The 25,847-nt window shown below is 43.5% G+C and overlaps 1 protein-coding gene across 4 annotated transcripts in view; it reads right to left on the reverse strand.

The window, feature by feature from the left end:
• Nucleotides 1-25,847, reverse strand: part of ANKS1B (ankyrin repeat and sterile alpha motif domain containing 1B) — a 1,050,054-nt gene that overhangs the window by 264,153 nt on the left and 760,054 nt on the right. For all 4 annotated transcript variants that reach the window (XM_036492291.2, XM_036492289.2, XM_004583128.3 and 1 more), the window contains exon 17: nt 24,252-24,404. In XM_036492291.2, coding sequence (XP_036348184.2) covers nt 24,252-24,404 — 153 coding nt within the window. The remainder of the gene's footprint in view (nt 1-24,251; nt 24,405-25,847) is intronic.

Below are 25,847 nucleotides of genomic sequence, written 5' to 3' on the forward strand. Positions count from 1 at the left end.
CCTGATGTGGGCTGCTGAAGCTAAGTTGTAAGTAGGAACAGGTGCCTCGTGCTTCTATGGCCCCGACTATGGGGAGGAGGGGAAGGTACGCAGCTGATGTTTCTGCCATGTTCTGTACTTGTGCTTGAGAACCAACATCTCCCCCTTTCTGCTCTGTTTACTCTAACACCTTCTCCCAGCTCCTTTCTGTCTCCTACTCTATGAGAACTGCGTAAGCTGAGTCCTCCATGTTCTCCTCTATTGTGTGCCTCCTCCAGGAAGATGGTCCTGGCCATGGTCTCCTGCCCCAGGTTCTTGTAAAGCTCCCCATTAAGTTTTTGGAAAATTGGCACAAAAAGTTGAGATTTATCCATAAAAGGGGTCTGGGAAACATCCATAGAAAATTAGCAATAGGCTGTGCATTAACATGGGAATTCTATTGATCCGTGGATGTCTGGGTATCCCTGTGCAAACCATGAGCAGTGTGCTCACGACACTCCACTATGACTATTCCCAGCAGAATGGGAGCTCTTCAAAGCAAAGATCTGAGTCTTGGTCAGCTCCTGCTACATGTAAATGGTCAGTGACTATTGAACTGGTCAGGTCCCATCACCAATTCCCAGGGATTTATAGTTGCACACGTGCAAATAAGGAACACAGGAGTCCACAACGTGACCAAGGGAACATCTATAGCCAGCTCCCAGCCTTCCTTATTTCTGTATCCCTCCATCTTACTTTTCTTCTTCTAGAAAGGCCAGGAGATCATAAAATCTGCAGAACGAAGGTTGAGAAACAATGGCACAAATTGTACTGATCTTTGTTTTTCTTTACTGCTTTGAAGTTTTGTTGGGAATTTCTAGATTGTTACTGCTTTTCTGGTGCTCTTATCCTGCAATCCCTGAGACACTCTATGTAGATAAAAGATTTGGAAAATTATAAGCTTGATGCAGTTGCAGGAAATGTTTGGACATTATTCTACCTCTTCCAGAAATATTCCAACTGATTAAAGAAACATGATTTTCCTTATTTCCAAATCATACATCCAGCAATAAGTGCTCTTCCTATACGACCTTCTCTGTATTCTAGAAAAATTACCTCATTTGCCTTGGTTTTTCTTTATTGACTCTCATTAGCTTTGAAATTTTTAAAGGTAAACATTCAAGGAATGTTTTCTGGCAAGAAAAGCTTTTTCATGGGGTCAGAATTTAAGGTTGTTTCTGAAAATACATAATACATGTTGGGATACACACATACATACAAGAAATTATTTATCAGAGAGAGAGAGAAAGAGAGAGAGAGAGAGATCTCCCAAGTACTGGGTCACTCCCCAAATGACTGCAGTGGCTGAAGCTTTCCAACCCGAGGCCAGGGGCCAAGAAACTCAATTCAGCACTCCCACATGGTACAAGCACTAATACTATTTTTCTACCTCCCCAACCCCCTTGGTATTAGCATTATATTCTAATCCCCATTGGATTGGAAGCCAAGTAGCCCGGACTTAATCCCAAATTCATGAGGGATGGTGGCATTGCAAGCTGTTGGCTTTCCTCAGGATTTCATATTTCAAAGTAAAGAATTACTGTTGTCTTTATTTCAAGTAATCATTATGCATTTTAAAATATGTATGTTCCTATGGGAAATATGAGAATATCTAATTAGTCCTCTGTATCTACAGGTTCTGTGTCAGTAGATTCAACCAACTGTGGATCTCACATATTTAAAAAAAACATTTTGTTCTTAATGGGAGTGTGTAGGCTTTCTTCTTGCCATAATTTCCTAAACAATACAGTGTAATAGCTATTTACCTAGTATTTACATTGTGTTACTACTATAAGTTATCTAGAGAAGATTAAAACCATGGAGGACACTACACACAGGTTCTGTGTAAATACTTAACCTCTGAAATTCCACGGAAGGGATCAGGGCACCTTTGGCATTTGGTATCTGTCAGCAGGTGCGGGAGGCCCAGGAACCAGTACCCCCCCTTGGATAACAAGGGACAACTGTGTGAGACAGGCATGCTCACAGCTGAGTGGGCTTGATGTACAATGTTTTCACAATGTGTCATTTGTATTCTAGGGTGGTGGAGCCACATGTCTACAGAGAATCACTCTTGTTTATTCTGAAGAGACTCAAATCAATTAACAACGTGACTTGTATCATTATCGCTTTAACTCCCCTGTGCACACACACACGCACACAGTCAGAGTCCTATGGTTGACTTAGCATTAGATTATAAACTTCAGCCCTTTGCCAAGTCAGGAGCTTTTTAAATGTACCTTAGATCCTTCTTCCACAGGGGAGAAATCAATAGATGCTTTTAAAAAAATCTCTGCTAGCCGTGATCCCTAGCAGCAGGGAACGACTGAGTACTGAAGTTACCTATGTCCTGGTGAAATGCTTAGGACTAGAAACTCCTGCAGTGTCAGGCAGTCTGGGGTGCACCTTGGGGTGCCGAGGCGACACTGGCAAGGGCTGGGGACAGGCTATGGCAGTTGGCGGGTGCTGAGTTGTTTAGAGTTCCCCCGGAAACCTCCTGGGCAGCTGGTGCTGCTCGTTTAGGTGGTCACAGAGACCGCAGTAAGAAACAGGCCGCCGGGGCTCTGAAGGCTCGCGGAGCGGCCCCAGGATGTGGGATGCTGCATTGGCCAGCAGGGCTCTGCACACGAGCGAGGGCCAGGACAGAGGGCACAGTCTGCAGCTGTCAGCCTGCAAGGAAAAGAGAACCAAGCACTGGGATCCAAGCAGTCCCAGAGGCATGCAAGTGTGAAATCTTGTCTTTCACAGACAGGAAGAAGGAGGCGAGCTGCAGAAAAACAAGATATGAAGTTGAATATTAAAAAACAAAAACCCCACCAATGAGACGGCAAGCGCCTTGAGTCTGTTCAGGTGTTCATCCATCACACAGTTAGGGACCATCTCCTGGGGTCGGTGAGCGACACTCCCACGGACAGGCAGGAGGATATGCGAGAAGAAAGAGTGCTTCACAAACAGAAACCAAACAAGGGTTCACACACAGAGTGATGGAGGACACTGCCCTAGCCTCAGAGGCCCAGGACGCTTTGGATGCCTGAGCTGAGCGGAGCTGAGGTGCGAGCAGGAAGTTGAGGAGGTGAGTGGAGTGACCCAGGCTGCAGAAATAGCATCTGGAATGGGCCCTGAGGGTCATGTTGGTAAAGGGTCAGATGATGTGCAGTCTGAAATGAGAGCCAAGGTCAGGCCAGGAAGACACAGGAGAGGGAGGTTGGGTTGGTGCAAAGACAGACACTGTGGCTCAGCTTTGTGTACAGTCGGGCCCCGCGGGTCATTCTGATCTGCTCTGCAGTACCCTGAGCAACTCATGGAGGAAGCTGCCAGAGGCACCGACATACACAGCCCTTCCCCTGAGCCAGCAGCTCAGCGACATCCCTCTGCTGGCTGTCCTTTGAGTATTCTAATCACACGGAGGCTTGTGTCTCTGCTCCCTGAGGGTGGCTGTTTCACGACACGCAGGGTGATTTCAAATCAGGACACGCACAGGGAACTGCAGCAGCCCATGACTGTGCTGCCGGCACCTGCCAGCCACCATGACGGGAAAGCATGTCCGGAAGCGATTTCACGTGCAAACATCCCCAGGACCCGAAGCATCCGAGGACTCCTGCAGGGCATGAACGCGGTATCATCCCACAGCTACAGAAGTGGAGAAGAACCGAGTTGACTTTCCTAAGCAAACAAGGCTGAAACTCTGCTTTATTCATTTGCACTGCCCTAGGATGATTTGCTTGGGAGGGAATTCACTGATTCTGAAACATACACTTTCCCCTCCTTCTGCTCTCTCTGAAATGGCCTCTTACAGTCAGTGCTGCCTCCATCATGGCTGTGACATGGTTGTTCTTGCCCATGCATGTGCTTGGCTGCGGCGTGTTGTATATAGAACTGGCATTTACGCTGTGTTTAGCATAGGATGACTACAGTTTCACAGGAGCATGAGCTCAGTGCTTGGGCCCAAATAGAGTTGGAAGAGGATGATTTAATACTTGCGAGGTCAATATCTGCATGGACCTATGCGGTTTCATATTATCTTCAAGAGCAGAGGCCCTGTGTGTTAGACTCATCAGTACGGGAAGCCATGTTTGCTTTGCTGCTCTGACACACGAAAAAAGGTTCAATTGTACATGCACAGAAACTCCATAAGAGGTGGGAGGAAGCGACGACGCTCCCTAAATGAAACAAACGTCGCAGCCGGAGGAGGATGTTGGGACAGCGTTATGTGTTGGACAGTTACTGCGCTATCCCATTGTAATTGGTGGCAATTCTTCTTTTAGACATAGTTAACACAGTGGTGCATCCGGCAAGAGATGATATTTTGGGATCCATGAACTGGGGTGGAACAAAGCTATCTTCTGAATTTAGGTGACTAGGGCTGTGCAAATGACAGACTCCTCTTATTACATTTAAAATGCCTGCAGTCCAAAGATCTGCCTCAAAGCCTCCAGAAAACTGAATGTAATGTTCCTAGGGCAGCTTAATGCTCAGGGTCAGTGAGTTGAATTTCGTTCAGAAGCATCTATCTACTTAGATCATGGTAGAACGGAGGTAAATGATTGTGCAATAAATGGCCTAAGTGAAAAAATGTCTGCTTAGGCAGGTATTTGAAATTTGATTTAAGGAGGGCACAGTGATACAATGTCTGAATTTGAAAATTGGGACTAAAGGAACTAAAGTTTTTGTTTTTTTCTTCTCTCTGCTCTCTTAGGCATTCTCAGATCAGTGTGCAAAGGCAGGCTGGGGGGAGAGTCAGATGGAAATGGATGGAATCATTCACCTCCCTGCTGTGGGCGACGTGTCCATCAACGTGTGTGGAGCCTGTCCTATCTGCTCTTCATGGGTAGGGTCACTCCCCTGGGAGCCCTCAAGCAGGTGTTTTCAGAGACGTAGCTGGGTTCCTTGAGGAAGAGTGGGGTCAATAGCCGAGGACACACTGTCCGGTGTGTGGCAGAGGGGAAGCCCCAGGTCTGCTGCTGGCTGTCACAGCAAGTGGCAAAGAGCTCTGTGCAGGGTGCAGGGGCTGGCAGTGTTTCTTGGGCCACCCATTGTTTTTTTTCAACTCTGGAACACAGTGATTGATAGCAGAGAGGTTTGAGGTTTGGTTTAAATGCAAAGGGGAGTGGACACGCCCTTTGCTGCTGTAGGATGGGGCTTGGAAACATTTGTGGAAAATTTTTTTGTTTTGATGTAAACAGCTATTTGAAGCTTTTTAAGATAATACACATTTTTCATGAGCTCTGAAGACCTCAGGCACACAATTCTAGAAGTTTCTACCTGAAATGAGTGAGAAGCAGCTCAATGTAACCTGTCCATACAGAATTTTTGATTTCTACCCTTAATTCCTTTCCACTCCAATATTTCCAACTTAAAAAGTCTTCAGAATGTTGAACATCTTCAAAAGGTCCATGGAAAATGATTATTATGGAAAGAATGGCATTTTGAACACGTCTTGGCATCCAAATAAACTTCTCTTTTATTTTCACTTTTCCACAAAGTGTTTGGAAGTACCCTGGTAGCCCAGGCCAAGAACTGTCAACTTATCCTCAACTCCTCTCGTGGCTAATAAATACCTGCTCCCTCTGGCTGTCTGCACTGTAAATCCTGAACCAGTTCCAGCCTGCTCCCTCATCACAACCAACCACTCTGACCACTACAAGGCAGACCATCTCCTGCTGTGACCACTTGGACAGTTTGGGGGCTGGGTCCCCCCCTCCCCTCAACCACCTAAGTCCACTCTTTCTAGAAAGTCTAAGAGAGCCTGTTCAGGGTATAATCCAAATGATGCCTCTATTGATCTCCATAAGCCTCCCAGGGCATGTGCCCACATGCACAATGCAATCAGGCCTTCTCCCTGGCCTGTGGCTTCCATGTTCTACCAGCACATGCGTTACGGTCACATGGCTTCCTTGCTGTTCTTTGGTCAGGCCCACCTGGTCCTGCCTCAGGGTATTTGCACTTGCTGATCCCTTAGCCTGGAATGCTGATCTTTACAAGGCCAATTCCCATGATTCATTCAGATCCATGCCGGATGGAGATCTCCTCCAAGAACTCAACTCTGACTATGCTCCCTAAGACCTGACTTTTTTCTTTTTAAAATTTATTTTGTTTTTATTGGAAAGTCAGATATGCACAGAAGAGGAGAGACAGAGAGGAAAATCTTCCATCTGTTTTTTTACTCCCCAAGGGGCCACACTGACCGGCACTGAGCTGATCCAAAGTCAGGAGCCAGGAGCTTCTTTCAGGTCTCCCACGTGGGTGCAGGGTCCCAAGGCTCTGGGCCGTTCTTGACTGCTTTTCTAGGCCACAAGCAGGGAGCTGGATGGGAAGTGGGGCAGCCGGGATTAGAACCGGTGCCCATATGGTATCCTGGGGCGTTCAAGGTGAGGAATTGAGCCACTAGGCCACCATGCTGGGCCCTGATTTTTTCTTCACAGCATGTGTCATGTTTGTCACCTGGTGATTGTCGGTCTCCCTCTCTAGATTGTGAGCTTCATAAGAGAGTCAGTTCTTGTTAATCTCCATCACATTTCTAGAGTCTAACGTAGTGCTTGGTATACAGCAGGTGTTTAATAATAAGTACTCTTAACAGATATAAATACTGCATGTTCTTCTTTATGTGCCATAGACCCAGTAATGTACCATCTAGGGACACTGATGTCCTCCTAGATACTCACATGGTGTGCTGTGGTTTTCAACTGAAGTGTTTCCCAGTCATGCCAGCTCGACCAGAAGACGGCAGCACCCACAGATGGCAGCAGGATTATCATACAAAGTGGTTACCTCTCTGAGGTCCTCCACTGTCAGCCAGAGAGGCTGGGTCAGGTGCAAAGATGTAAACAGAAGATCCTGCCTCCTCTGGCTGCTTCTGGGTCTCTCTTTCCCACTCCTGCCCTGGCAGCAATTCAGGTTGCATATGTTTAAGCACTCACTAGGCGGTGTATATGACTGAGCTGCCCTGTGTCAAATCCTCAAGGATTTTCGCGGCAGTGGGCATGGAACCAGAAGCAGCATAAGGGCTGGTGTGAAGGTTAAGTGCCTTGCCTTACAGGAAGTAAGCAGCCCAAGCTTCCACTTGGGGTGAGGTCAGCCTGGCTCCTGCTCTGCCAACTTGCTGCCTGCCCAGGTCTACTTTTCCTCTGGTGCTTCTCTGTGTTTCTAAATTTGTGAAAAAGAAAAAAAAATTCTCTCCTCCTCTACATTCGAATCACCGAGCCCTGCACTTCCTGGGAAGGCACCACGTCAGTTGATTTTTCCCGTCACGGGAGCTCACAGGAAGTGAGGATGACTAAGAGGTTTAGTCCTCCCCAGTCGCATTTGCTTCGTCACTGGCTCTTCTCTGCCAGGGCTGGTCCCGAGGAGGTGCCTGTGTGTAGGAGGATGTGCTTCTCGGTCTATTTTAGGGGCTGTGGGAGGAGAGGCAGTACCTGGGGTCTACTGACTTACTTTTGTTCTCTTTCTTTAGTGTAATTTCTTCAGGGGAGTTGGTATTTCCTGTTTGGCATTTGGAAGGTGGTTAAAAGAGGTGCCTTCCCTGCCTGCCTGTTGGGATGTATGTATCAGCACAGTGTCTCTGTGCAGGTGCATTTAAACGCACAGGCCCTCTGTCTGATTGTGTATGCAGGGTGGTGTGGTATCATTCGTAGTAGCGCATCTCATGAGTTGCCCTCACCTGGAGCAACATGAGGCTGCCACGATGCCCACTGGTCATCCTGGGGAAGAAATGGAGCTACACAAGGCATCCACTGTGACAAATACTGCTGAGAAATGCCTTCGTGTGGTTGAGAACGGGAGGCAAGAGACCGTAGCATTCACTCTGTTGTTAGGTGGGCCTCTGCTGTGGTCCCAGAGTGGCTGAACTGCATTCATGACACAGGGAAGTATCAACTATCTGAGACTGCTTGCTTTCCTCATCAAAACCTAAGCAGGAAGCAGGCAGGGTGGTGCACTGCCTGGGAATCTGCATTTCACATTAGAACATGTGGGATCAGGGCTCCCTTCTTTCCCTCCTTCTCTTTCTTCTTAAAGATTTTCTTTACTTGAAAGGCAGAGTGACACGGACAGAGTGAAGAAGAGATTTTTTGGTTCACTCCCCCAAATGGCTGCAACAGCCAGGGCTGGGTCAAACAGAAGCCAGGATGCTGGAACCCCAACCAGCTCTCTCATGTGGGTGACAGGGGTCCAAGTACCTAACCCACCTTGTGCTGCTTTCCCAGGGGCATTGGCAGGGAACAGAGCAGAGCAGAGCAGAATTAGAAGCAGAGCAGTGAGCCAGGACTTGGCCTGGGGCCCCGATATGGGTACTGGTGTCATAGGTAGTAGCTTAATGTACCATGCCACAACACTGGTTCCTCACTTCTGCTTTTAATTCAGCTTCTTGCTAATGTGCCTGGGAAGCCAATCATGGTATAAGTATGGGGGTGTCTTCCATTCATGTGGGAGACTAAGATGGAGTTCCTGGCTCCTGGTTTCGGCCTGGTCTATCTGTTGCAGGCATTTGGGGGAATGAATCAACAGATGGAAGGTATATCTTATTTTCATTCAGTCCTTTCCTCTCTCCATTATTCTTTCAAATGAATGAATGAATCAATCAGTTCATTAATCTTTCTAAAAATCTTACCCAGGTCCCTTCAGACACCATTTCAACATGAACATGAAAAAGAGTACACATCTTAAGATAAAAATGCATTGGCATTAAGTACCAAGAATACTTCGTCCTATCAAGCGTTCCTAGGCTAATCAACAAATCCCTATTTGCCACCTCCGACGTGCTAGGAGCCGGGATTGCAGGGGCGAAGGAAGTCTGCACCCTAATAGAGCCAGACGTGGTGAATGATCACTACAGTAAAGGCACAGCCGGGATTCTAATCCCCACAGTCCAGCTGAGCCCCTGCAGCACCTCTTCACATACCCATTTGCCACGCCCCCTGGCATCACCACCCAAAGCACACACAGAGAACCAAGGACAAGAAGTCTGAGAGCATGCGAGTACTGACAGCCTGGACCTGGCCAATACAGCCCTCGACTTGGACTTGGCAGCTGTGAGCTCAGCAGCTGAAACTTGTCCAGGAATGTGGCCCTAAGGAAAGGAGGCCTCAGGACCAAACCCTGAGGGAGGCTGAGAGGTAATGAAGGAAAACCATGGAGGAGGAGCTCTGAGAACTCCTATTACTGTATTCATTAAGACTATTCCCCGTGTGTGGCTAGGGTAGTCAATTAACCCAGGGAAGCAAACTCCATTAAAACTGTATTTACTGTATGCCTACTCTGAGCAAAGAGTTGATGCACAACAAATATTTGAACAAGGCATGCAAATGATTTTCTGTTCAACAAATATTTCAGAGTTTAATTTTCTTACGCATTTGATGATTCATGAATTCAAGCAACAATTTCTTGGGTTTTATATAGATCCAGCCATTCTATTATCATGATGAATACTTATTGTCTAACTTATTACACTGCAGTTACTGAACACCGGATGGGATTCCCTTCTCCCAGTTTTCCATGTATTTTAGTCTCCTGAGGTACTATACCTTATCCAGGTCTTCTTTTCCTGTGGGACTCTGCTAAACATCTAGGGACTATATTTATAAATTTTACTTATTTTCATTTTGTTGGAAAAGCAGAGTCAGAGAGAGAATTCCCACCTACTGGTTCACTCTCCAAATGCCAGCAACATCTGGTATTTGAACTAAGCCAAAACCAGGAAGCTGGAACTCGATCCAGGTCCTCCAGGTGGGTGAAGGGACTGGGATCTTATCCCAGTGTGTGGATAACCTGCAGGCTGGATTCACCCTTCAGATGCAGACCCGAGTGAGCACAAGAACCAGGACTGGGGGCGGGCCTGGATGGACAGGCGGTGGCACCTGCTGGCATGAGTGTGGGCTGGAGGGTGGACTCGATGGAGCTGAGTTAGGCTTCAAGGCCTAATGATGTATGAGAGATCTCAATGGGATGTGGGATAGATCAGATCAATCCACTGCACATGCTGGCAGGCACAGGAACCAGAGCTGGGGGGGGAACCGGTCCATTGGGGGTTTTTAGGGGTTGCTCTGACTGGGCTGCAGCTCCCACCCCCTGGGGTACGTGGGGGCCAAGCATGTGTTGGGCAGGGCTGGGCTGGGCTGCAACATCCATTGGTTTGCTGAGGATGGAGGGTAAAACAAATTGATCAACTACCCCAGTGAAGCTTGACAGCAAATATCAGAGCTAATGAAAACTCAGAGGTGGACTATGACAGCCGACTGACCTTGGAAGGACTTCCTCATCTGTGGAGTGGCAATATCAGCAGCAACTCAGAACAATAAAAACCATATGAACAGAACCCTCAGAAAATGCTCCACAATGGGGATCCTGGGATGACACCGGGTGGCAGTTCCCCATTCCCTGGGTAATTCAGTGGTTGGGAGGCTGAGTGTGGTTTCTCTCCCATATATGAGAAGAAGAAGAAAAAAAATGTGTAAACAATGGTCTTACCCAATATCCCCTGATCCTCGACCCTTCTCACCCTGATCAACTATGTAAACATCATCATAAAAAAAGCAGAGACAATTGCAGATATGAGGGAGCCACTGAGATTGGAAGACACTTCCAGCCATGCACAGCTCAAACGGCAGACCCACAGACTCGTGAGCTAACCCAATGCTCACTGCTCTATGTTGCTGTGTGTTTTGGATAGCTTGTTGGATTACATTGTTGTGGCAAGGGATGACAGACAACGCTTCCCATAAATTGTGGGGACTTGGAAGCAGCCCCTTCCTTTGGCTCCCTTCCAATACACATCTCTTTGTGCAGAAAGCTTTACTTGGTTATTTTCTTGAATCCTAACAACAAGATCACCTGGAAGATAGATCATGTTACTGTGCAAACTGCAGAGGTATGGAACAGAAGCCGAGAGGTTACATGCCTTGATCATAAGAAAAGCAGTTGGGATCCAAACCCTAGAAGAATGCCTTGAGAAATTGTGTTTTTCAATGCCGCTGTTGCCATTTGTTCTGGCAGCTCCCCCAGCCCACCTGCCCTGCTGCCCGCCTCCACCCTCTAACCAGGACAAGATGCTCTGCTCCTATTCTGGAGGCACACAGCACTTTTACGCCTGGCTTACCCTCACTGCTTCTCCTTCATCAGCTAGAGTAGATGGATGTGTTCCTTGTGAGTTTGAAAATTCTTTTGAGTATAAGGAAATACATACTAGAAAATAGACACATCTTTTAAAGGGAACTATTTTTCAAATGAATCTAAGTGGTGGCTTGCACAGTAGAGAATTTTTGCATTTATATGCGATATTTAAATTTTGTGTTTCCAATGTTTACAAAAATAAAACTCTTCTTGCCAAATGAATTATTAGACTAATTATAAAATCAAGGAATAATATAGCAGTGGCACCAAATAACTCCTGTTCTGTAGTTTATTTGCTTTTAAAACTGTTTCAAGGATTTAGAAACTTGTCCTGTACTTTAGGTATGCCACCACCAGGTGGCAGAAGGGAGCTAGGCAAGAGGTCTGAGCAATAAGGAATATATGTACTTTCTTAGTTTTCCAGGTAAATGGCTTCCGCCCTTGAGTTAAAAAAAAAAATCCAAGACCATGGATTCCAACTTAATGTAACATATCTGTTTACTAAGATAGCCAAACTTAAACTCTAGGCCACCCTTACTCATCTTCAAAATTAGATATAAACCCCAAGTTACAAAGCCACCTGCCTCATTTTTTTCTTCTGCAGCTTCTAATGATTTCCAAAGTGACTTATAATTCATAATAGCTTCTACAAGTGTTACCCCTCGACCTTGACAACAGTGTTAACCTTTTTTACTTACTCTGAATCTGTTGTGTCAACCTCTGCCATGGTAGCTCATCTATTAGGTTTCAAAGAGGATCCTTTCTCATCTAGGAGAAAGGCTATTCTGGCTTCCCTCTGTCTCAGACAGCTGTGCCAAACCTTTCAAGTAAGATCACACTTAGGGGAGTTGTTAAGGGGCTGGTGCTGCGGCATAGCAAGTAAAGCCGATACCTGTGATGCCGGCATCCCGCGTCGGCACTTGTTCAAGTCCTGGATGCTCTAATTCCAATCTAGAGCTGTGCTAATATGCACAGAAAATCAGCAGAAGATAGCCCAAGTGCTTGGGCCCCTGCACTTGCGTGAGACACAGGGAAGAAGCTCCTGGCTCCTGGCTTCGGTTTGGCCCCTGTCTGGCTTTTCTGGCCATTGTGGCCATCTGGGGAATGAAGCAGTGGATGGAAGATCGCTTTCTTCCTGCCTGTCTCTCTTTTTCTCTGTAACTCAAATGAAAACTATGTACATCTTTTTAAAAAGTGAGACATTTTAAGTAAGACCCAAAGTATCTCGCCCACAGAGTAGATGAACACATCTTATTTGCATTTTACAGATGTATTTGTATGCTTGGAGAACTTTTTCAGCTTTATTTTAAAAAAAAGACTTATTTTACTTTTATTTGAAAGTCAGAGTTACAGAGAGAAGGGGAGAGAGAGAGAGAAAGGGAGAGAGAAAGATCTTCCACCTGCTGGTTCACTTCCCAGTTGGCCACAATGCCTGGAGCTGACCTGTTCCAAACCAGGAGCCTGGAATCCCCCCTAGGTCTCCTACATGGGTGCAGGAGCCCAAGGTCTTGAGCTGTGCTCTGCTGTTCTCCCAGGGCATAAGCAAGGGAGCTGGGTGGGAAGTGGAGCAGCTGTGACATGGATAGGTGCCCATGTGGCATACCAGTGCTGCTGTGCCCCAGCCCTCTTCTTTATCTTCCAAACAAAAGATCATCTATTACAATACTTCCGCTAGATATCCTACAGCACAGAGCCAGTGGAGCAGAATTTAACAGCAATATCACTGGAGTTCATTAGGAATATCAGGAGAAGAGATGTTCATGCAATATTAGAAATCCGAGAAAACACTGAAAGAAGTGTATTGGTTTCATTGTGATGGATCACATTCTTTTCTAAAGTTTTACTTGTGTATTTATTTGAGAGGCAGAATGATAGAGTGTGCTGGGAGAAAGTGGGGGAATTTTTCATGTTACTTTTCTCCCCAAATCTTGCAAGAGCCAGAGCTGAGTCAGACCAGAGCCAGGAGCCAGGAGCCAGGAGCTGCAGTTGGGTCTCTCAATTGGGTGACAGGGGCTGCGGTACTTGGGTCATCATTTCTGCCTTCCATGTGTATTAGCAGGAAGCTGGATGGGAAGCAGAGGTGGGGCTCTGAGGCAGGCACTGCCTATCATGGGGTGTGGCTGTGCCACATTTCAGTGGTCAGGATACAAGGGGCTCCTTTAGAAGCCGTTAGATCGCCTGGGGCATGACACTGGAACAAAGTTCTACAGTGGTTTGGGTTGGGAGACGACAGACTGGGAAAACATCTCCACGCTCAGCGCCTCTAGCCTGCTCTGCCTCCACATCAGCTTCTAAAGGTTGGGTGCCTGAGCGGAAGTGATGAGGACCAAAGGCCAGCGACTCCGTAGCTGGGGTAAACAGACCCGAGTGAGAGAGAGTGGAAGGGGAGATGTAGGCAGCTACATCCTGAGCGTTGCTTCACCAAGCTGAGATTCCCCGTCATGTCACATCCACCCACTCCAGGAGCGGAAACATTCTGAGCAGGACGATGGCAGGAGCAGAAGCTCGGGGCTGGCAGGGAAGATGGTGCCTGTCGGGCCAACCGGGTGTCTGAGCATCCACGGCAGGTGAAAGCGGACTGGAACAAGGCAGAGGAGACGCTGAACAGCAGACAAAGGCAGAGGGAAGAGGGGATTGTCAGAAGCCATCACTTGACTAGGAGTATCACGGGCTAGCAGCAAGGTTGTTATTATCATCCATGAATCCTGGGGGGCAGGTGGGTGACTTTTCCACGGACAGGTACGAGTGGTGGATTTGGGATTCAACGTCCAAGAAGCACGCTATGGGGCTCACTCGTCACTTTCGGAACAGTCACATTTCTGCATCATGGAGGCTCAGCCTTTGAAGGGCCCTCACTGAAGCTGTTTTGGCCCCTGACCAAGAGCAGGGCTGACATGTGTTGCATCTGCCCTTGATTCCTTTGAATACCGACCATGACTTATCCTCTTTTCCATGCACGGGGTTATGATTAGAAAAATGGACTTGCATTTCATGGACTTGAAAGTCAGGGATATTCCCAGGTTCTAGGAAGGCATACAGGTTTGTTTGGTTGGTTTATTTATTTTGTCTTTGTTCATTTGTTTGCTTCATGCCATCGTGGCTGGAAACGGCTGGTGAGCAGCGGAGTGTGCTGACTCGTGCTTCTGCTGGCAGTGAGCTCTTTCTTCCCAATGCAGAGGGCCTTGGCCTCTGCCTCCTTCTGCTCTGGATCACATCATTCTCCTGATTCCGATCATTGCAGAGGACTTCCCACTGGGCACAACAGCAGGTTTCAAGTCCTGTTGCCCAAGACAGTCACCTGGGGAGCTTTAAAAACTCCTCCATTCCCAAGTGCCAGAGATTTTGATTAGATTGTTGAGGCATGGGGCCTTTGACGGTTGGAGGTCTGTATGGGCTTCCGTTCTTACTCAGATGGAGAATTAGCAGTCAGATTTACCTTCCTACCACCACTCTGAAACAACTAAAATTCCACACAAAATACCTGCTGCACTGGTTTCTGAGACAATGTTCATGAATGGTAAACGACCTCCCTTAGAGATGGGCAACAGCCATTGCCTTGTATTACTACCACGAGAGACTGCCCAGGCCACAGCGCAGGGAGGAGGAGTCCAGAGGCAGCCTGAAAACCCTCGGTGACAGAGAGGACTGGGGGAGGAAAACGGAACTGAGAGGGCATGGAGAGCAAGTGGATAGAATGCTAGGAAGGATGGAGGACTGGCCAGCATCACATGTGAGATCATCTGGCTCCAGATAAAAAGGAGAAGCCCCATTAGTGGACACAGTTTCTAGAGCTCCAACAAGGGTAGAATTCTTTTTTATTTTCACTATTCAGATTGTCAAGCCTTGAAGTTTAATAAGGGTTGGTTACATACTCAGGGCTTCTTGCTTCTGAAGTGGAAAAAGGATTAGAAATAAGAGTACAGGATGCTCTCAAAAATCTAAATGATAGACCTGTATTTCCAAGGTTCTTCCCTTTGTATAGACAAATGCTGAAGAACATTTCCATGAATACTAAAGCATCCCGTACCCAACAAAGTACAATTCCCAATGTTTGCTATACAACGAAAATGAATAGACACACAAAGAACAATGGGGGGAAGAAGCAATCCATCAGGACCAACCCCATACTGGTACAGACATAGGAATTAAAAGACAAAGATGCTAAAATGGTTATTAGAACGTACCTTCCATGGTCAACAAATTAAAGGGAAGAATGAACATGTCAAAGAGAAGCATGGAAAATATTAACATAAAAGACTAAACTCTAACTTCTGAAGATGAAAACTACAATCTTTTTGATGAAACACACGAGAGAGGGTGACAAATGACAGAATGGCTGTGATAAGAAAAGATTAGTGAACTCAGAGGTATAACAAAACTAAGTAGCAGAGATAAGAAAAGAATGAAAAGATAAGAATAGAGACTTTTGTGGGAGCTGCGGTTCACCTTAAACAGCCTAAAATTCATGAAGCTAGTATATCTATTGAAGGTAGAAGGGCAAAGACAAAAATCAATGTTTTAAAAATATAATGGCCTTCAAATTTCTAGTTTCTGAAGTTTGGAGGTTCTCATACCCAGGAACCCCAAAAAACTGTATGTCCTAAAAATTTCATCAATTTTTCATTATAATCAAGTTTCTGAGAACTAGTGCAGAAAGAAAATATATATACATATATGTGTGTGTGTGTGTGTGTGTGTGTATATATATATATATATTATGAGTAGAGGAACAATTTATCACCAAAATAGCAAGAGAAGATGGTGTATCAACATTTTAAAAACAGAGTTACACCAAGGATGGCAGAATAGGGGGAGGACACGTTTAAACAGATAGAGAAATATTTAGCCAGGGTGAAACAGAGAAGACACATTCCAGGAAACAGGAGAAGATAGACCAATGACAGAGAGGTACCTAAAGACTGATGGACATTAGGAAAGCAGCAAAAACAACGGGGTGGTGTTGCAGTGACCAGACATCCCAGCAGCATTCATCCAGGAGAGATCTGAACTGCACCGGTGGCCAGAACTCCACCACCAACCAGATGGGAAGGGGCATTCACCGGGAACTTAGGAGGTGAACCCAGACAAAGAACTGCCTCTCTGGATGGTTTGTTTGATTTGACCATGAGCAAAGACAGAGCAGCAGATCCCAAATATGTGGAGCAGCAACAGGATAGATTTCACAACCTATACCCCTAGTAGAATCGAACTGGGTGCCATCTTGTGTAGGAAGGCAAAGGCTATGGGACAGGACTGCGCATGCACTAAGCTGGGAGCAAACTCATTTATGGCTCAGTGAATCACTACAGCATGTCATCCTATTGGTTCCACCCAAAACAGGTCCTGGTAGCCCCCAGACCTGATGGCCAGCAGACCAAGAAATCCAGCAGTACATCAGTGGTCATTTTATACAGGGTGATGAAGGCTTTGAGACTGCAGGGACAAGAGTGAGCTGCTCATGCGCTGAGCTGGGAGTGAACTCCCTGAGGTCAGTGCATTGCACTGGTCCCACAGGGAAAATAATACTGACTATGGCATTTTACGGGTCAAAATAGGTCCATGTGGCCCTCAGACCTAAAGGCCAGCAGGTTCCAGAAAGATCAGCATCACCAACAACTCAACTATATAGGACACCTGGTGTCTCCCTAATCTCAGGAACTGCTTGAACTGGAAGTAGGAGAAAGGCTGTACAGACAACAGTGCAACAAAAGGATGGGACCACAGGAGGTGGTGTGCTGAGCCAGGAGCTGGGGCTACAGAGAACAGATCTGAAACTCGCTGGAGGAAGTGGCACAAGTGACTGCAAACAAAGAGCTGTGTACCAACTGCAATAAGTAAAACTGAACTGTAGACCTGTGGGTGACAGAGCTTAGAAACCTGCCCCAAGGAGAAGAATATCATAACCACAAGTACAGTGGCCAAGAGCAAAAGAAGAGACAGAGGCACAATGAATATTATTGAAGACTCCCCTACAAAAGAGCAAAACCCTTTGCCAATCTTAGAGTTAACTGAGGAAGATATCGAGAAAAAATGGGGATACAGAATTCAAAACACTTGTTATAAAACCTCTTATCAACAATGAGAAGCACATGCAGGAATATAAGCAATATGTCACATCGGAAATAACAGCACTAAAACAAAATCAAGCTGAATTATTGGAAATGAAGGACCCAATAGAGCAAATTAAAAATTCAGTGGAAAGTCTCAAGAATAGAATGAGGGAGGCAGAAGAAAGAATCTCAGAATTAGAAGATATTTCCTGTCACCAGGGGGATACAAACAACAAGCTGGAAGCAGAGCTGGGGAGTCAAAAAAGTATTCAAGAGTTGAAAGACATTATTAGAAGGCCAAATATAAGAGTTATGCGACTCCCAGAAGATGCAGAAAGAGAAAATGGGTTTAAAGATGTATTTAAGGAAATAATAAGGGAAAATTTCCCTAATCAGGGGAAAGAATTGGGAAACAGCATCCAGGAGGGCCACAGAACTCCCAATAGGCTTGATCAAAAGCAATTTTCACCAAGACACATGATCATCAAGCTCTGCATCAATCAAACATAAGGAAAAGATCCTTAAATGTGCTTGTGAAAAACAACCAATTGATCTTTAGAGGAATGGCATTTAAATTCACAGGAGACCTGTCACAGGAAACTCTACAGGCCAGAAGAGAAAGGAGCTACATATTCCAGATTCTAAACACACACAAAAAAATTGTTGGCCCAGGATAACGTACCCGGCAAAACTTTTATTTGTCTTTGAAAATGAAATAAAATTCTTCCACAGGAAAGAAAAGTTAAAAGAAAATGCCTCTTCCAAACCTGCTCTACAAATGATAAAGATGTTCTCTTGACAGAGAAAAGGAATAGCACCCACCAAAACCAAAAGCAAATGCAAAGAACATCCCAGTAAAATAATATCGGAAGACTGAATCAATGAACAACCCATTGCTAAATGACAGGAACAAATTACCACCTGTTTATATTAACCCTGAATGTAAACGGCTTACACTCATCAATCAAACATCATGGATTAGTAGACTGGATTAAAAAAGAAAATGCATCCATTTGTTGCCTACAGGAGACACATTTCACCAGCAAAGATCAACGGAAACTGTATCTCATGAATTTTGATGTTTTTTGTTTTTAGTTCCATTTCTTCAAAATACTTCCTTTCCTCATTCTTCAGTGACTCATAGATCACACAGTAGAATGTCACAGGTCTACTCGAGCTTCCTGCTAATGCACACCCTGGAGGCAACAGCGCCATTGCTCAATGTACATGTTGCTGGAATCTAGGCAGTAAGCAAACAGGTTGAAGATCCCTTTGTGTTTGTTTCTCTCTTTCAAATGAAATTACAACAACAACAGCAACAACAAAAACATGGTTAGCCCAGAACTGTATACCCAGCAAGAATGTCTTTCCAAAATGAAGGGAAAAGGTTGTTTTTTCAAGAGGTGGTCTATTTTTTTCTCCTTCCCTCGCTCTCACCCCCCACTCCTGTCTCTTGCCTTGCTTCTTCTCTCATCCTCCTTTTCTTCCTTCTTTTTTCCTCTTTTCTTGAATTTTCTTTTCTTTCTGTCCATAAATGGGCCCATCTTAAAAATTTTAATGATGTCTGAATCAAGGGGCCTGCATTTCCATTTTGTTCTGGTCCCCCAAATTACGCAACTGACACTAATGAATTGTTCTTAGGAGTTCTGGTGCTGAGAAGGAGCACCTGGAGTGCTCTGCCTGGCTTTAACCTGAGTCGTATGTTCAAGGTTGGAATGGGGAAGAAGTAACAGTGGCTTTTTTTAGGGGAGCATCAGACTATTTTTATTTTAATTGGGACCCAGGGTCAAGGAAATCTAGATGGGAAAACTTGGATGAACACTAAAGTGAAAAATTTAAGGTAGACATTTTTAGATCATTACAACATGTTCTTTCCTTTCTGCGGAGACGGATAAATGGCTATAATCAGAGGGTGTCAGCTGTTCATGAAGTTCCTTTGTTGCTGAGTGGCTAGAATTGTCTCTTTGGGCCAGAATGCCTTGCTGGCTTTCATTGTGTGTATAGTGTTTTATTAATTCCGATATCAACAACTTTGCTAATGACTGTTCCATTATATTGACCCCGAGGCACAGCAAGAATGTGAATTCACTTTCAATGCAAGTAAAACAGAGCTATATTACCTCCAATGTCGTGGCTGAGTGCATTTTATCGTGGTATGGTCCCATCTTGGTGGAGGGCAAGGCTATGGGGTTGAGAGGAGTATAATAGGTGCAGTATGTGAAGCATGCTGAAGGATAGCTAGAAATAACAGTCCTTGTAACTTGCTTCAACCTCTAGGCCAGATGTGTGAAAGGGCTGAAAACATCATTGGAAAGTGACTACTTGTTTGAGAGAAGGTTGTTCATTACATATGAGCAGGGGATAAGGGTACCTTTTCCAACACTTGAAGGAAGCTCTGTAGAGGAGTTTGAAATGGGGTGGAGGAGCCTAAGAGCTTTACTTCACACTGCCTGCAAAATCTACAGTCTGTTTCCTGAAGGCCTGCGGGAAGCCAGCTGTGCACTACCCGGATATAAATGAAATGTTTAAATCCACAGATGATTTATAACGTTTGCTCTACACTTGAGTACTCACATCCAGTCATTTAGTTAAAGCCTTTGGCTTTGATGAAAGTTGTTAATATTTGAAGTGTTGACTGATGCAGCCTCCCTGGTGCAGGGATATGAATATTTTCTCATTTCTTAATGTCCTATAGTGAAGGCATAGCCTTTTACTTGAAATAATTGGTTTGGGAAATGGAATTAGGCTATTCTTCCTACCCATACCTCCCCTGTAATTTGCAAATCTGTTTATTATTCTTCCTGATTGTCAGTGTAAGTTAGCATTTGCCTTTATCCAACACACACACATACACAGCAAAAAAAAGTTTTTTTGGGGAGTATACTTAATTGTAGTTATAGCAACATGCCTAGGATAGACTGGAAAGTGTTTTTTTTTATTAACCAAAAACACTATACTAAAAACATTGAATCAGAAAATGAGTGTAAAGCAGATACTCAAAGATATTCCAGCAGCAGTTAGAGCAAATAAGGTCACATTATTATAAAGACTTAAAGCAGAAAGTATTTGCAGAAAATTTCTTAGTGTATCTCCCATTAGATAGGTGACTGTAGTCTTCCTGGAACTATTGAAAGATATTCAGAAACAATATTGAAAAATAAAAATAAACAGTGAGAGAATCTGATAGTTCTGAATGAATAAATGTGGAGTTTCAGTAGCTAGGAGGCTAGAAACAAATGACCTAACGATTTGCTGCTGCAAAAATTATGCTAAATTATTTTCATGGGATGTATGAAATAATTTTATAGGACACATATGAGTCTTGCTATCTGAGCTAATTTATTTTTTTTTACTCTAAGGTATTTAAAAATAATCAAACACTGTAGTTACATTTCTGAAGCTTTTCTTATGAGCAAAGATTTAAGACTGCTCCGAAATACGAATTTTATTTTAAGCATTCAGTGGATGCTTTGATCATTATCAATACTGTAGAGTAAAATAAGCCTGGATTGGAATCATTCAATTGGAAAATAATGGTAAATCCAATGGGATGAATTAATCATAAGTTCTACACTTGGATTCAGAAATTAATAAATTGGGCAGTGTTCAAACTTTCAGATCTTGCCCAAGTTTCCTTTGTCGATTTATTATGGTGAAAGAAGTGGTTTCAATTTGTCATTTCAGTACTTTTTTGTCTAGAAAATTGTTCCAAGATAGTTATTTTTAATTTTATGAGGAAAATATGTTGCCCGTTTATTTAAAACTTCCTCTAGGCAGGGCTGTTGAGGTTGTCAACAGCAATAGACTGCGGCAAACCTGCTAATGTCATGATTCCTTACATAATGAGCAGCTACTGAGTAGAACGAAACAAATTCTTGTCCTTATACACTTGTACCTAGTCTTTAGTTTTCTAAACAAGTCTTTAGAAGAGACTACAATTCCTATGAGAGGTTCATCCTCAGGTAGCACTCAAAGCGGGAACTATCCCAACACGTTCCTATTGTAACAGTGAAGTCTTGACACCACAGTGAGAATGGTCTTAACAATATTAACAACAGACACAAGGGCAGGGCAGGGTTATCAATACGGCACCAGCTTCTGAATGCCACTCATGGCTGAACCCAAGAGTACAGGAAACAATTCCCAGCTTCCCCTTCCTCCTCTCCTGTGGAGGCACCTGTGCATCTGTCAGTATGTCACACGCTGACTTCCACTGCTGACAGCATGAGGTCCACGCTCCTCTCATTACTATGCTTTGGGTAAGCCAAAACCCCTGTTGGCTTATTCGCACAATCTTGTTCTTCAAAGGGAATAATGCAGATCTTTAAGGAAAAAAAGCTCTTTGGGGGCTTTCTTTTCTTGAAAGACTGAACACTCAAATACATATGTATACTTTTCCAGTTAGAATTCCAGAGTTTAATCTCCTCAAGGAAATACTGTGAATTAACAAACTTATTATACCTACCAAGAATATAGTCATATTTTCATCTAACACCATGCACAATGTACACTGGATGCTTAACTAGTGCTCCTGAATAATGCTGCAGTTATTGATAATCATAGCAGGGAGTCTTCTCCCTTCTCTTTCCCTGCAGGCTTCCATACCAGGACAGAATACACGTCTCCTTTGATTACATACAAAACTGCTTCTTGTAAAACCAGTTGACAATGAAAATGATTCAGAAAGTGAACTCGCCTACATCAGTACGCTCGAAGTCAAGGTTTACGTGATCAACCCACAAAGCATGCCTACTTAGCACAGGACTGTCGGACCCATATATCTTACATGAGAACTGGCTTTTATTTGGCGACCTTCCCTCCCTGGTTGGGACCAACATCTTGAATTTGAGATGATTCAAAACCTTTGAGAGTCAAAAGACACCCAGTTTGTTTTCACCTCACTTAAAAACCTGTCAGCCTCAAGCCATCAGTGAACGACTCAGCTCTATAACTTTTGTCTTCTGACTTCCAAACATAAAGATTTGGATCAGTTTTTGTCCACAATAAGTTGTCTAGCTACAGAGTTGAACAACTTCAAGGGCTACCCATTAAGCCCATGAATTTGCCTCTCAAGATGTCACAAGGAATTTTAATTTAGTCTGTTCACTTTAAGCAAAACACACTAGATTGGTGATAGACACAGATGGTGTACTCCAGGCCAGAGGAGCTTGGCCTAAATGCAGAGGCTATGTTTTCAAATTCTGATATGAAGTTTACAATAGGCACTTCTCCGTGGATCAATGTCAGATTGTAGCATAGCAGGTGTAGTGACAGGGAAAGCCCTTAAAGAATCAGCACAGATGTAAGAGGCCATTTCTCTGTCTCTACTCAAGGCTGATGGGTAAAGCCCACAGATACTGATGGATCAGGCCCCAAGGCCCAGCAATGCATCAGGGAACCTGCTAGCAGTATTGCCCCTGCAGTTCTGGAAACTGTTCATACACCTTTCTGCAGTCACTAAACAGAAATCCCTAGGTCACAGGTAGCCACAATCTTTGGAAAACATGAGTACAAGGCTGTACCTTAAATATAAGTCAGGCTTTTGGATGTTGAAAAGCCAGTAGCACCACATTATGAATGATGCTTGCTTCAGTGAAAGCCTGTTTTAACACTGTCTTATTAAAATCCATTGTTTTCAATGGAGCCTTATTGTTAATGTTATTCAGGTAAGTGACTCACTTGCTACCTATTGTGAATTCTTGCTCTCTGGAGTGGGGAGCAGCATTAGAGATCACACAGGGACATTTGTTAGACTCTGCCATTAACCAGGAGGCAATTCTTACAAGCTTGTTTGGATGATCTATGGATGGCGCTCCTCAGCAAATGTCCAAGGGTAGCCATGAGATGAATGTGACGTTCTTGGTAAGGAATTAAAATCTTAGCCTCATGCAATGAAAAAGCAATATGGTTTTTAGTTAGTTCCATTACCACCGGGAGTAAGAATGAAATTAACCAGAGGCTTTTAGTCAGTGAATTTTCCCTGAAATTATAATAGCTTTTGTGATGGCAAAAGAAGCAAAAAGTTATGAGTTGAGTGAATTAGAAGCCAAGAGTCTGCCTATTGAATGTGATTTTTAGGTTCAAGAAGAATTTTCACAAAATGTTCCAGAGAAGAAACTATTTTAACACAGACTTTTAAAAGCAAATAACTAATTACTAGAATTAACATTAATTAATTAATGACATCAGTATACAGAAACTGGACTTTTGAGAGAAAGTGACATAAAGAGCCTAACAAAGCAATTCTGAATGAGTAAAAATGGCTTTATCGGTATGTTTTTTCTTTTAATCATTAGAATGGAAAACTAAACTTTTAAGATGAAAAGATTTCTCATTTTCATCTTTAAAATGAAAGAATTATCATGCCAAATATAACTCAAGTGCATAGTGATTTTATGTTATGTTTTCATTTTGTTCCTTCATTTATGCCATTATGAAAAAAGGAAACAATGAGATGAAAGAATCCAAATTATTTAGGCAGATTTAATTGATCTCTTTGGGTTTGACTCTGTGGCAACACATTGTTGGCCAATGTTTTTAAGAAATCTATGCCAAGTTTGTGAAGAAAACAGGGAAAACACAAAATTAGCCACCAGCTTCAGAAAATAAAAATTTGATATTGAAGCACATTATTTAGTAACAATAAAAGCAGTCTCTTCTATAGGGCCTGTATATACTATTAAGAAATAGACATAAGGACAAATGATAGACATAGAAATTTTAAAAATGGCAATTTAAATCTGTAACCATTAATACGAACAAGGACCAGAATCAGGGCTTATTTGCTAAAATATCTGATTCCTAATTATGATGGACAACTCAAAAAAGCTTGGAAGCTTTTCTTTGATAATGTAAAATATTGTAAGTCCTCTCTTTACCTCTTAATTCCTTATATCAAAACTTGAAAAGAGAATAATCATTCTGGAACCTAAGTGATATCTATTTAAAACAGAAGGTGCATCTGCAAATCATTGTTAGATGTCCAAACAGTCTTAAAGAGAGGTAAAACTACTCATCTGCAACAAAATTTCACTTTAGCAAGGGTTGAATGGCTAAGGTATTAGTAAGAGACCAACTCACATTTATAAGTTCGACCTCCCAGATTTTTTTCAACAGGTCCATCGATGTGTAGCCATTGATTAGGAAGGCTTTGGTGTAGTCACCCAGCTCAATTGAATCCAGCCACTCAGCTACAGAGGTGGGATGGTAGCCATCATGACCAATGGGTCTCATCTGCAATCAAGAAAATTGCATTAGGATTCATTTACAGTGTTTACTTTGTTTCACCAACGCTTGCATCTCATCACTTGGGAATGTAACTGCTGTGAAATAGCAGAGATGTCCACATAAGAAAATAAAGAAAAATAAGAAATTTGAAATCATTACTAATTTTCCTATTGTGTTAGTTTTTTTTAAATACAGGTAGAAATGTCCAATTTAGCTAACTTAACTCCCATCATTGAGAAAATGAAATATGTCAAACTTCTGTTATAGATACTGCTGCTAGTCTGTTGGATGGAATTTAAAGCAATGTCAGGTGATTTTTATTAAATTTCAACACCGAAGCCATGAGGCACTTCTGACACATGTATAAATCTCAAATGCATGACATCAAACCGTGGGAAAACACTGCATGGCTTTGACATTCAAAAGGAATTATGCAAGACATGCAGCTGGCGTAAACACGCTGCAGTACCATGCTGCTGAGGTAAACCAGTCCAGAAGAGGTTTGGGTTTTTTAAGAGCCAGCATTTTGCATTGACTCAACACTATCTTAGACGTGAATAGAGAGCTTGCTGGCAGACAGGCTCCTATTTTTTTTGTCAGCTATCTACAGATTTTTTTTTAAAATACTTTAGGAGAACAAAGCAGTGTGACAGCATTATCATGTTTCTGAGTTTAAATTGGAGTGTGAAACTAATTTAAGCAGGAGGGACTTCTGGGTTGAAAATCTTGTATGGATTATTCTAGTCCTTTAGTTTTTATTTGAAAGTGGAGTTGAATTCATGGTACTTGCTGCTTGAAGTGACTCACTTCTAAAACTTGGTCTACTTCTAAAACATGTGTCATGCCACGCATCTAACACCATCAGATGCAAAGGCTAGCTGGCATGTTATCAACTCCTGTGATCCCTTAGAATCTTGGGGGTCGGTTAACCCTGATCAAAGCACGGTACAGATGCTCCTCCATCTTCTGATTCAAGGAGATAAATATTAATAGAAATCCACAAGTTTCTGACTTGTGAGCAGAAAAAAAGATTAGCCTGAGCATCAGGGAGTCAGATTTTCATCTTAAACATGTTAAGCTCTCTGTCACCATATAAACATTTCTGCAACTATGCTCCTTTCCTCACTTGAAGTTACCTTCTATGTTTTCCTGTTGGTTCACTCTTCAATCTCATTCCCATTTCAAGATTTACATGTCCTCAGTTTTAAAGTTGCAGTGCAATTCCTGTGTGCACTGGAGGTTAAAGTACATCAGATTTTTGCATTTTACTCTGACACTGAATGGTCTGTTCAGGGAAATGATAACCTAGTGTTTACTGTGCAGTGGCTACAAATGTAAATGGCAATCCAGGATTTGCAAAATAAAGTTTAGTGGTACACACACACACACACACACACACACACACACATGTGCAGAATCAGAGAGAGAAACTTACAGGGGAAGCTCCAA

This window comes from Ochotona princeps, chromosome 15 (assembly GCF_030435755.1).
Source record: "Ochotona princeps isolate mOchPri1 chromosome 15, mOchPri1.hap1, whole genome shotgun sequence".
Lineage (NCBI taxonomy): Eukaryota > Metazoa > Chordata > Mammalia > Lagomorpha > Ochotonidae > Ochotona > Ochotona princeps.